The sequence below is a fragment of the Zootoca vivipara genome, chromosome 1 (assembly GCF_965207765.1).
Source record: "Zootoca vivipara chromosome 1, rZooViv2.hap1.1, whole genome shotgun sequence".
In the NCBI taxonomy this organism is placed as follows: Eukaryota; Metazoa; Chordata; class Lepidosauria; order Squamata; family Lacertidae; genus Zootoca; species Zootoca vivipara.
Genome location: NC_142582.1, coordinates 80,040,572 through 80,053,853, shown reverse-complemented (window position 1 = coordinate 80,053,853; position 13,282 = coordinate 80,040,572). Strand labels below are relative to the sequence as shown.

The 13,282-nt window shown below is 43.1% G+C and overlaps 1 protein-coding gene across 7 annotated transcripts in view; it reads right to left on the bottom strand.

The window, feature by feature from the left end:
• Positions 1–5,125: 5,125 nt before the first annotated feature.
• The window catches only part of PRR5L (proline rich 5 like), a 71,752-nt gene continuing 63,595 nt past the window's right edge, over positions 5,126–13,282 (bottom strand). For all 7 annotated transcript variants that reach the window (XM_035116144.3, XM_035116171.3, XM_088669020.1 and 4 more), the window contains one exon: positions 5,126–7,648. In XM_035116144.3, coding sequence (XP_034972035.1) covers positions 7,266–7,648 — 383 coding nt within the window. In that variant the 3' untranslated portion in view covers positions 5,126–7,265. The remainder of the gene's footprint in view (positions 7,649–13,282) is intronic.

Sequence of the window (13,282 nt, the reverse complement as noted above, 5' to 3'; positions counted from 1 at the left end):
CTGCTTGAGGGGCTAAGGCCATGCCAGGACCCAGCAGGAACCCCGGGGTGAGCTTCAGTTGGTTGCCATCGATGGAGCTCCCTCGTTTGGCTGTTTACCCTTCCAGACTTCCTGCAAGGCGGGCAGGAGTCAGATATAGTAATTGCCAGTGCTTAAGCCAATACCACTCACATTGCTGTAATCAATAAAGTTGTGGCCTACATTTTTGCCCATTAACCTTAAACTAAAATTCTGTGTCAGTGTGTATTTATTTATCCTTGGGGACGCGCAACTCTCAGCGCCCTTAACTACATCTCCCAGAATTCTTTGGAGAGAGTAATGGCTGTTTAAAATGGTATCCTAGTGCTTTTAACATATGGTGTGAATGTGGCTTAAGATTGCAACCACTGCCCACACCCCAGTCTCCACAAATTGAACCTATATGCATACTGCATAGAAGTGGTGTGTGTGTGTGTGTGTGTGAGAGAGAGAGAGAGAGAGAGAGAGAGAGAGAGAGAGAGAGAGAGAGAGAGAGAGAGAGAGCTTTCACCCCTCAGCTTCCATTTGTTCAATTCTACACAGATGAACATATAAACAGGGCTAAAAGTTAAAATGTTAGGGAAACAACGGAGAAGGCATATTATTAGACCTTCAGTTAAATCAGCTGTGGGGAACTGTTGGTCTTCCATATGTTTCTGAGCCACCATTCACATTGCCCTTGGCCATTGCTCATGCTTGTTGGGTCCAATGGGAGTTCAGCAACATCTGGAGGACCGAATATTCAGCACACCTATGTTAAATATTTCAAGGCAAACAGCTTGAAGAACACATCTGATCCCTCATTGTTGTGAGAGTAGAGCAAGTCTTCATCGGTGCCTCAACTCAGACTTCACTCTTATTTGCTCTGATGAAGGGTGATTACCTGTTTTAAGAGCAGGCATCTAGTGCTATTTTTCTAGAAAAAGAGATGCTGGAACTCACCATGTAAAGCAGGCATAGGCAAACTCTGCCCCTCCAGATGTTTGGGACTACAATTCCCATCATCCCTGACCACTGGTCCTGTTAGCTAGGGATGATGGGAATTGTAGTTCCAAACATCTGAAGGGCCGGAGTTTGCCTATGCCTGATGTAAAGCCTCAATCCTTCTCTTAGAATGGCAATGGTACCCATCTGAGAGGTGCCAGAACTGAGTTCCGCTGAGTTCCCACTGGAGAAAAAAGCCCTGGGCATAACAATATTTTGGTAATAGTCAGCATATTACTAGACACTTTGTTTAAACCGAGTTACAGGTAGGTAGCTGTGTTGGTCTGGTGTAGTCGAAACAAAATAAAAAAATTCCTTCCAGTAGCACCTTAGAGACCAATGACAAACTTAGTTGGTCTCTAAGGTGCTACTGGAAGGAATTTTTTATTTTGTTTAAACAGAGTTCATCAATATACATGGAGTTGGGTCCTTACTGTAACACTAGGGGGCAGTGTTACTCTATTAAATCTGGAGCAGCTGTGCCTGCAAATTGGCGGGCTTTGCTGCAGAGTTTTGGGATGCTGATATGGCAGCTTGAAAGAAAGGGTTTTTTTTTAAAAAAAATGTTCCGTAAGTTAACTGCAACCCTGTTTAACTAAACATGTGCTCTCGCTGAAAACCATGAAATTCTCCCCTGCAGCACTTGGCAAAGAGGTGGTAAGTAGTTAGAATTTTAATGTTTTCCTTTCGCATTAAGACTGTATGTTTTAACTTAATGGTAGATAGTAAATAGAAAGCTAGCTAGTGAGGAGATATGTAAGCATTACAGGCAGGGGAAGCGATCTTTAAACACACTCTGTGAACGCTGCGGGAAACCCTTCAGTAACACCACCTCTTCACCTTGTTAACGGGCACTTAAACTAGAGCAGATGGTGGTTTGTTTGTACATCTACATATATATGAAAAGAAGTGGTTAAAACCTAGTAGCACGGGGAACAGAAATGCCACAGAAGTTGTGAATGCATCAGCTGCCTGATGCAACCCAGATTCTGCTCCTGACACATCTGAGGCAAGGACTTGGCAGCAAAACTCAGTCCCCTTCAATGGATTGTCTTCCATGCATAAGCAAGCCCCTCTCTGTATCTCAATGTGAGATGGAAAAATAATGCAAAGCGGGTTCTGAACTTTGCTACTGGAGAAAATTTAGTGTGGCGAAGTCCTCTGGTTCTCAAGTATTTCATTCCCTTTTACCACCACCACTCCCCCAGCTGGCTTTAAAGCAAGGATTGGAAACTTACAGCCTGGGCGCTAGGTCCAGCCCAGGGCCTTGACCCCTTTGCTGAATTCTATCCTTTCCCCTTGAGAAGAGTTGCGAAGATGCAGATCAAGCCATATTGGGGACTGCCAAGCAACTGAAGAGTGTGCGTGGAGTCTGACTCTGGAGAAGGTAGCAGTGGTTTGTAGGAACCTGTACCAGCCAGGAGGCAAGAATGAGAGGCAGGGAAAACTTCAGAGTTGGAAGGTGGAGCACAGGATAGGTAAGAAGAAGAGGAGAAAGAGGCAGGTCGGGCAAGTGAAGGACTGTGTGCTTCCACACCCTCTCCTGCACCACTGTCTCCCAGAACCAGGAGGGAATTGAAAAGGGATGCACAGAGAAAGTTTCCACATAGGCACAGGAGTTTCAAGAGCAGTTTGCCTGGACCTATTTCAACTATTTGGATGATCACAGCTAATTTGACGTATAACTTTTGGTTCCTTGCAATGGACTTGGTCTTCTGAGTCTCTGTTCAGAGGACTAGTTTCTGGCAGGTAGCCGTGTTGGCCTGACATAGTCGAAACAAAATTTTTTCCCTTCCAGTAGCACCTTAGAGACCAACTAAGTTTGTCATGGTTATGAGCTTTCGTGTGCATGAATACCTATGGCAAACTTAGTTGGTCTCAAAGGTGCTACTTTTTTTTAATTTTCTGTTCAGAGGATCAAACAGTGTGATCATCTACTAAGAAGCTTACATTGGCCCAGTTTTAGAGATGCCTTGAAGCAAATCTAGGGATGTTCTGGCCCAGCACACAGTGAAGATATCCCTTGGGCAGTGTCTATTGTTAGCCAATTATGCAAGTGGTTTGCTGTGCTGGAAACTTCAACACCACCATCCCAAAGTGCAAAAAAGCAAGGTGGGGTGATTGGCCTGGCCTGGCATACCATCCAACATTTCTCCAATGAAAATAGGGACATCGTAAGGAAAAGTGAGACATTCTAGGATCAAATCAGAAACTGGGATAGCTTCTGTTAATCCAGAACTGTCCCTAGAAAATAGGGACACTGAGGGGGTATGGCATGAACAGGCGTAAGATATTTTAATACTGAACTGAGATGAGCAAGCTAATGAAATCTTCCATAACAATGTACCAGATGTCTCTGTGTTACAAAAGCACAGACTAACAGTATCTTCCATAAATTTAGAATTTGGATGCAAGCAACGAGTATAAAACAATGTGATTCTTTTTTTTCTTTTGCCCCCGAAGAAAACTCCATAAAATTTTCACAAGCCCTCTGTCTGTAAGATCAAGGTGATTCATTTATTAGGGATGTCCAAATCTGATTTCCCTCTCTCTATTCAGACCAGGGTGAATAAGAACCCAAAGGAGGGAGGCAGCAGCTCCTTTTCAAATGATGACTCCACATGCTTCCCCCTGCTGCGAGGCACCTGCTGCTAGCAATGACAGAGCATTATTAGGGAGGGATTTATGAGCTGTGCCCAGATTAAAAATTAATATAGAAACTGGCCTCACTCAATTTTGGGAGGCGGCATTTGTTTTCAATAAAATAATTCATACTGCTCAGGAGGGAGGGGGGGAAATTTTCACTAAAAAAGAACGGCATAAAAGGAAGGCCCCTTTTAAAGAAATCTCTTGGAGCTCCATGGCAGTGGAGAAAGCACTGGCCATGGATTAAGCTGAAGCCAGAGGGGCTGCCTTGTGCGCTCCATCTTTCCCAACATCAGGGTCTTTTCCAGGGAGTCTTCTCTTTTCATGAGGTGGCCAAAGTATTGGAGCCTCAGCTTCAAGATCTGTCCTTCCAGTGAGCACTCAGGGCTGAATTCCTTAAGAATGGATAGGTTTGATCTTCTTGCAGTCCATGGGACTCTCAAGAGTCTCCTCCAGCACCATAATTCAAAAGCATCAATTCTTCAGCAATCAGCCTTCTTTATGGTCCATTTTGTTACATGGGTCTAAAGGACAGCTGCAAATATAGTTGACAATATTCCAGTGTAATTCCAATGCACCTTCTGCTTGCTGCGTTGTTGCTCTCAAGAGACAATGGGGCATGTCTCTAGGGGTGAAGTCAAACTACTGTGTTAGCAGCACCAAAGTGACCTCCCCGGGGCTCAAGCTGGGCAGTGCATATGGAGGTCCTGGGCTGCCCAGATGACAAGACCCCCCTCTTTGCCTTGCAGATGTGATGCTTTATAGCAGACCAATCTGTTTGTCTGGTCAGCCCAATATTGTCTACTGGCTGCAGCTCTCCAGAGGGAGTCTTTCCCATCATCAACTACCTACCTGTTCTTTTAACTAGAGGTGCTAGGAATTAAAACTCAGTGCTGTCATCATGCAAAACATGTGCCCTACTACTGATCTGTGCCACATTTTCCTGGAAGGCAGCAAAGATTTTCATTCTAAAAGAAGGTAGATGCAGAGGAAAAACTGTGGCTATGTGTGGTTCCACAACAGATCCACTATTATGGTTGTAATTATACATTAGGCCTACTCTTGGTAACACAAAACTTGCTGAGAAGATGGTGCATGAAGTTTGGCTCTGCTAGACTATTGCTTAGTCAGCCTTTCAGCTGACTTCCTTCACTGCCATGTTTACTGTACTTTGATGTTTCATGGACCCACAAGCACACACCCTTGATTGGGAGAATTGGTGGTTGGATGGGAGAAGAAAGAATGAAATGAATGTCTGTGGAAACTATACCTATGAGCAAGAGAGAAAGAATGCACACTTGTGTGTACACATGGGGATGAGAAGGCCAAGTGGATGTAATATAATGGGGATTTCAGCAGATTAAGGCAAGCAGAAGGCAATGCAGTTGATAGGCATGAGAAAACACAGACATCTCTGCAGCAGGCTTCATCAAAGCTGTTTCTTGTGAATATGTAAAATGAAGGCAGGCAACAAAGGTTCCATTTAAATAAAAGGATTTCTAATTGAGGATTCAACACCAGTTCCTACCACATTTCCAAACATTAACTTTTTCCCTCTTTGTGAGCTTCCATTAGACATTCAGAGTAAAGCTCTCTTACCAAGTTAATCCTTACCATGGACTTGATTGGTAACCATCACCGTGGCTTGGCACAATTCCACAGGGGCAAGCATACTTGGAAAATTATTCATGCGTTCTAACATATACATTCAAATCAAAACCAGAAATGGACACGTAGTGGAAGAATAAAGGGGAAATGTTATTCTTCATTCCAAATTAGTTACTTGGAACATTTTATAGAGTGAAGGCTGTAAGCCTATACACTTGCAGTTGAGAATCAGGCTTTAAGACTAGGATTTACCTAGCCTTTGTTTATATCTCATTGGAAGCCCTTATTAGGGCCTGGCCACCCACAAGCCCATTCATTTTATTAAGCTGGCCCTTTTACAGCTTAAAAGTTCATTCATCATTCTGGACCTCTGAAGTCAAATCATCACAGAGGCATCGTCTCTTGTCTGTGCACCTATTGGTCTAACGTGACCATCCCTGACCCTGCTCCTTAATTTTATCAAGACTGAATATAATTCCTTGGGTTGCATTCTACTTCCATAAAGAGGTAACTGTTGCAGAACAACTTTCACACACTATTATGATGCTTGATTTTTTTTAAAGTAAAAATCTGGCTATTTCAGTTGCTAACAGGTTCTTGGAATCACCCTCATTGGGAGAAGAAGAACAGCCCTGCACCTGAGGAACATCACCCCTAACCACCCCCATGATAACTTGGATTACCAAAGGTATTTGGTAACAGAACTGTGTTGTGACTGAAGCATTAGTTTTCTAGAAACTGGAACCCTGGACTCCAGAAAGACATTACTACACAGCCTCCAGAAAGCAAGTCTGTCCTGGTGCTGAGCTTTGTGTCAGAGGTATGAACGTAAGTATAAAAGGCATTACACATTCTCTATACCAGTCAACAAATTACCCTGTTTTACAAGAGGAGGGGTGTTGCCCCCAAATGAGGTTAGATCCCCATCAGCCTAAAGTTTCCCATATGTAATGGAATCCCATTGTTTAGTAAGACATTCATTCTTGGTGTTCATGGAAACAATGGGTAGGGTGGACAGTTCTCAGTTCTACATGTTAATACCCTCAGTAGCATAGAACCATTGCCACTCCATAGTTAGTTAAATTAACTAACATGACTAAATTGGGTTCATTAATTTTAGTGGGTCTCCTCTGAGTAAAACTTAGTTAAATACCACCCACAAGTTCCTTAGCATGAGATCCTTAAAAACAGCCTCTTCCCCAACTGAGTCTGCTGGAATCTAAAAATTTAGAGAGTCTTCCCCAGCCTAGTTCCTTCCAGATGTCACTGGACTCCAACTCCCATCACCAGACCATTGACTATGCTGGCTGGGGCTGATGGGAATTGGAGTCCAACAACTGGAAGGAAGATTTTTCTTTGGAATATACTTAAAGGATCCCTGAGAAGAGCAATGCTGTAAAGAAAACCTAAAAATCCACAACATTCAGAAATGGCTTGTGCAACCTGGTCACCAGCTTTTGCTGTTGAATGAGGCAATGTTCATTCAGTGTATTACAGAGTTCTAACTCTGGTAACTGGGGGCAGTTTCACCCATCCTGCTGGTTCAGCTTGCACAGTACTTCAGTACTGATCATCTGTGTTCTGGAAAACCAGCATGCTTCATAGCTGGCTTCCTGTATGTGCCAGAGACTGTTGCTAGGCGAAAGTGTGTGCCTAATAGTATTGATCATTCTCCCCTGATTTCATAGGACACCCCACACAAGATGTGACAAAAGAGTGAAAGACCAACTCAGGAGGAGAATAGGTCTGAAAAATATAGAAAAAAGGAAAGGGGAGGTGATGTTGGAATGCTTGAACGTAGCAGCTTTGTACCTTGAAAACAGTATATATAAGCCACGTAAAATTAGAACCTGGCCTGGAAACTATTATTTCCAAAAAGTCTTCCAATATTAAGTTAGGACATGGCATGTTGATCTCATTTCTGGAGTTTGACTCCTCCATTGTACTCAGCAATGACAAAACAATGGTTTGCCTAACACACTTGGTCCTTCTTCCCTCCACACGGCATTTCAGCAGACAGATGTGCAGTTCAGTTCTGTGGGTTCCTGCATGGATGCTGTTCCCAGCCCTTCTGGTCCATCTACTATTGTGGGCTCACTAGAACATTGCCTGTGGTTTAAGCTGGGCTGAAGGAGGAGGCATGTGTCGCCACTGTCTGGTTCCTCCACCACCATCCCAGAGTGCATAATGGAAGCCATGGCCAACAGCTGGATATCAGAGTGAGCATTGGCAACGGTGTGGCGGCGGATGTTCCCACACTTCTCCAGATATGCCTCGCCCTCCTGCTCAGTCAGAGGCGTCAAGGCAGTCTCGCTGACTTGTCGGTCTGCCACAGCGTGAGAAGAGAAGCTCAGCCCATTGGGTTTGGGACGAGGTCTATGATACCTTCTCTCTGGAAAATAAGAAGGAAGGCAAGCAGATTAATTGTGGTCCGCATACAAATCCAAGAGCAACCGGCAGTGCAATTTTTCAGAAAACTTCCCTAGACTGGGTGCCATCCCTACCCAGCTGTTTTCTTCCAATGTGGGCTGTGACATATCTTTGACAAAGGAACGAAAGAAAGTGCATCATTCTGCCAGGCAGGAATAGTCATGTATGTACATGTGAATGTATATATATACTGTACATATACATGCACACACCAAGAGAGAGAATAAAAAAACTATTTAATCCTTCCTTTAATATTGTTATCCAGTGGAGGAATGGTTGTTGTTGTTTTATGTACATATATAATTATTTCTCCAGCGTTGGTAATTTGTTACAAACATTTGCATCAAGTGACTCCAGAGGTTGTACTTATTCGCATAACATTAGTTTCTAATCTTTCACCAAATTAACTGGATTGAATTTCGCAATGGGGAAGCAGGTTTTTTTTTTTATTATTCCTGTATTTTCTAACCATGCAATCCTATCTTTGAGTTAACAAGAATCTGAAAAATGACAGCCTTCATCTGCCTGCTGTTTGTGCCTTGCATTCAGGATCACATCCATCCATCCCTCTATCTGCAGCATCCCTGTTTTCAGACACTCATACCAAATGTGCAAATGTCAGGAATGGAGATTGAAAGCATGGTCCCAGTTCCCCCTACATGTGGAGAATAAGGACCATGATCTGTGAATAAGGAGCATGGCAGTAAAAGTGGCTTATTTAGTTGGGACTCCAATCCTCTTCTGGTTGTAGGCCTGCCTCCCTTGTCAACAACAAAACAACTGTTCCAAGTAAATATAGAGCCCCAGTGTTATATTCAACTTTTAGTCAAAGTAGACCTACTGAAATTAATAGATCTAAGTTAGCTGTGACCACTAATTTCAATAGATTAACTCTGGGTAAATATTAGTTGACGGCAACCCCACAAGGACTGCTTCTTTACCCACCCACCATGAAATGCTGGCATGAAATGGGGGGAAAGAGAGATTAATAACAAGGTACAGATAATAATGATCAGCCAAATGATTCATGAAAGTATGGTAAGATGCTTGTGAGGTGGGCTAGAAGGATGAAAGTGTCCTTTTGGAAGGCATCCAGCCTGAGACCTTATGTACATGATGTCTTTTTTGTTTATCCACTGGCCTACTAGGGGATGACCGACAGTTGGCTGGTCATACTACACAGTTGAGCACTGCCAGCAATCACAACCTAAAGGTGTCAGCTAGGGAGAAACTGAGGATTGCAGCCAACCCTCCTAGATTTACTCCCCAAAACTGTTCCAGAGAGTTGGGGAAGCCCTCATAACAGATTAGGAGGTATGGGGCACACAAGGAGAGGAAGTCCATTACAACACACACACACACACACCACATACATACTTAGAGGAGAAGAGGTCTCTGGCTAAGGCTTTGTTTGTATATCTCTTGAAATGTTACGCCAACCCTTGGGTGTATTAGAGTGATATATTGCACAATGTTTTTAAAGCCATATAATCCACCTTCGCTTTGAATGTTAACACCGCAAAATAAGCAAACAGCCTCTAAGCTTAAAACGACCTGCATTAGTAGCCCTAGGGATTTACATGAAGCTAGTATAAATTTACTCAATTCAGTAATCTTCATTGCTTCAACTTCATGGGTATGGCTAAGTTATCTAATGAAGCCTCGAGGGACTAAGTTCTCTTGGGGCCAGGTCAAGCATTTGCTCTCTCCTCCGCTCCCTTGCCAGATTCAATCTGCAGAAGATGGTAAAAGTTGCCATAAAGCTAAGATGGAAAACACTGGTTTTTTTGGCTGCCGGTATTTTTAATGTTGGAATTTACAATGCTTATAAAAGAACAGCTTTATTATTATTATTGCAGATTATAATGGCAAGAGGTTGGATCCGGAGTTGCCATACTACAAAGGGAGGAGCCTTTTCTTTTTGCTGATTTCCCCCTCACTTCCCCACAACTGTTCCAGAGCAGATCTTCAGGGGGTACAGGGGGAAGAGGGGAATCAGAAAAAAGAAAGGAAAAAAGTCACCTCTTCCCTTCTTCCTTCAGTGTTCTGTAAGCAGAGTAACACTGGTGGGAACTCTGGCTCCAAGCCAAAATAATTATTGCAAAATTTTATTACTGCAATAAGTTGCAATAAATAGTTGAGGAATATAAAGCTCTTTATATTAAAGTCTTCTGGCACATTCCCAGCAAGCATGAATGGGAGGCAATCAGCACACAGAGAGAAAATCACAGCCAACTATTCTTCATGCTGTGCCACAGACACTTCCCAAATTGTTCCCTGGAGAAAAACAAAAGTGAACTTGATTTGTACAAGACACCAGATTTTAAGGACAGACAGACCTGGAGTTTGAGGACTTCAGATAGTACCGTTAAATGAGAAAATTATCCTGGATCTTTAACATTTTTGTTTAATATTATTTGTACCAAAATTAAGCTTTCTGAAGCTCAGCTCAATTCCAAGCTAATATCCCATTATTCTCTCAACTATCACCCTAATTTCAAATATAAAAGGTTGTTAAATAGTATTGAATAAATTAGCCTGCATTCCCCTTCTACCACCACCACCAAAAAATCTTCCAAATTACCATCTCTAAATTTTGATAGCAAGTTTTTAATTGAGAACAATAAACATGGTTTATGAAGCTAAAAACAAGGATTCGGACCAAGTACTCCTCCCTCATCTGTCCCCTTGTATGCTGCCTTCAATTGTCTGTTGCATCCAAACTCTACCTTAATGTCAGTTAAACCAATAAGCCAGCCTCAGAGCCTGACTTGTTCTCTAATATCCATACTAACTTAATGCACCCGGGAAACATTTCCTTCAATCCATTTCCTGGTGGTCATTTGGAAAATTGAAATTTAAGTTTACTTTTTTGAAATTTGAACGATTCAAAGTCTGAATTGTAAGATTTAAAGAGAGGTTAGATTTCCTAAAAATACAATTTCAACTTGTAGCGCTAAGAACACGAATAAGAAGAGACTTGCTGCATCCAACTAAAACACCTTTCTAGTCCAGCATTCTTTCTCCCAACTTAGTTGGTCAGATGTCTATGAGAAAACCACAAGCAGGGCATGAACATAATAGCACTCTCCCACTATTATCCCCAAGAACTGGTATTCAGAGGCACAGGGGGGGGGAGAAAGGTGTGCAGGGCCACATAGTCAACACAGCTGAGAGAGCAGCAAGTTTTGACACCTCCCCTGTTGGAGCCCTTCCACTGCATCTGGTCATTAGAGACATTTTTAACTAAGATCTTCACTTCCTCCCTCCCAATCCGTTTTCCTTTTGTGTTGTGTCTTTTTCATAGATTGTAAGCCTGAGGGTAGGGGCTGGCCTTTTGAGCAATTTGAGACTTTGTTGACTGAAGAGTGGGATAAAAAAATATTTTAAAAAAATATTGTCTCCCTTACTGGAGGTAATCTAGCCATGAAGGGTGTATTCCTCATGCAGTCCTTACCTTTGATTCCCCATGAATTTGTCTAAATTATCTTAAGTAAGTGCTCTCATGGTTGTGCAATGTTTTCTTTCCCCGTAACCAATGACTACCTGTGCAAAACATTACATCAGCTGGGTTTTGCACTAAAATAGACTCCCAGCCACAGTTCTTTCCAGCAAAATCCTTATTGATTCTTTTCATTGTTAACGTAATGTGTTTCACATACACAGTTTGATGAAGTAATAAGCTGCACTAAGATCAACACAGATTACATGGCACGGTATCTAATAGTAATGTGGCAGAAGGATACATAGCTTTTGACTACTCACATGTTTAGGTAGGGCAAAATCCAGCATGCCTTGCTCAGATTTTCACTCATGCCATAGGCCTCATTCTCCTTCCTCTCAACTGCAGCACCCCTAAATCTGCTGAGGATGGTCCCCAACTACCAAGAGTAGATACTGGAGTTACATGGGAGGAGAGGAAGGGGAAGCCCTGCTGTGCAAGCAGAAGAAATCCTTTCTACTCATGCATGCACACCATTGGATTGAAGCCTACGTAATTCAGGGAAATCCTGAACAAGTTGTTTCCCTTTCATCTTTTACCTTTATTACACACAACAGAGAACTATTAATATACATCCATACAGGAGGCCAAGCTTGTTACTTTTAACCCGCCCTGGCTTCTTCCCTATGGAACCCCCTCCCTTCAGATGTCAAGGAGATCAAGAACTACATATATTTTAGAATACATCTGAAGGCAGTCCTGTATTGGGAAGTTTTTAATGTTTGATGTTTTCCTATGTTTTATATATGCTGTAAGTCGCCCAGAGTGGCTGGGGAAACCCAGCCAGATGGGCGGGGTATAAATAATAAAGAAGTTGTTGTTGTTGTTGTTGTTGTTGTTAACCCTTAAAAGTTCCAACACAGCTCCCGAGTGTCTCATGGGAGGGTCATTTGAAAGGCAGCACCTGATCTTTGAAATTCTCTACCTACACACTGATGAAGTCTCTTCATTAAATGGATTCTCCTTCCTTGGAGGTTTTTAAGCAGAGGTTGGATGGCCATCTGCCATGGATGTTTTAGTTGAGATTCCTGCATTGCAGGGGGTTCAACCTGATGACCCCCGGGGCCCCTTCCAACTCTACAATTCTATGGTTTTATGAAATGATATTTAACAGCTGGAATAAAGCTTTCCTATTTTAACAAGGCTACGAAGTTACTGTTCTGTCCTTTTTACTGTTTTACAGTGCAATCCTAACTAAAACTATTCTGGAGTAAGTCCTACTGAATTCAGTGGGGCTTACTCCCTGATAAGTGCGGCTAGGATCGCAGCCTTAGTGTGGAATTTAACATCCCACTGTGGTGAAGGTCCCATCTGTGCAACTTGAAATGCAGCAAGGGGAAGTGACCTTGCTGAGTTTTAAGCTGCTACTGTGTACACAGCCTTCATATTCTCAGTGCTTCCAACTGTATTTCCCACTGGGCGGAGGACAGAAAGGAGAGAAACTCCAGTCTCCCTCCCTATTCTGGGATGGCAGCAGGAGAAAAGGCAGGTGTGCAGTACAGACCAGAGCTGTGACTACTGGATAAGGGGGTTCGGGAGCTCATGGCAGAGCATGGGGGTGGTAGCAACTACCATATTTTTCTGTCTATAAGATGCCCCCGTGTATAAGACGCCCCCTATTTGGGGGGACTCAGATTTAAGAAAATGTGGGGAGATGCATCTGTGTATAAGACGCCCTCTATTTTTTGACATTATTTTAAAAGAAAAAAACCTAGTCTTATACACGGAAAAATACGGTACTTTGATTGCTTCCCTGCTGTCATTTGTAATTGCTGGTCCCAATTCAAACTGAACCTGGGAGAACTTTCCCTTTTCTCCATTGTGAGGGACAAGGGATACAGGGAAGTCCCTCCCATCTTAAGTTCCAGCCCATCCCCAAGCGCTGGAGAGAGTAAGGAGAGCTCTGCCTCCAGCGGAGAGTCAGGAAGTGGTGTCCGAGGCTCAGGCAAGGTTGTGGAGCCCATGCCGCAGGTGGGACAGGAAGTTGGACGCACGGGGGGGAGGCCAATCCCCCCAACTCCCGAATTGCGACGCAAACGTAGGGGGAAGAGGTTGGGTCTGCCAAAGCTTTGGTGCTGGAAGAAAACGCGCCAA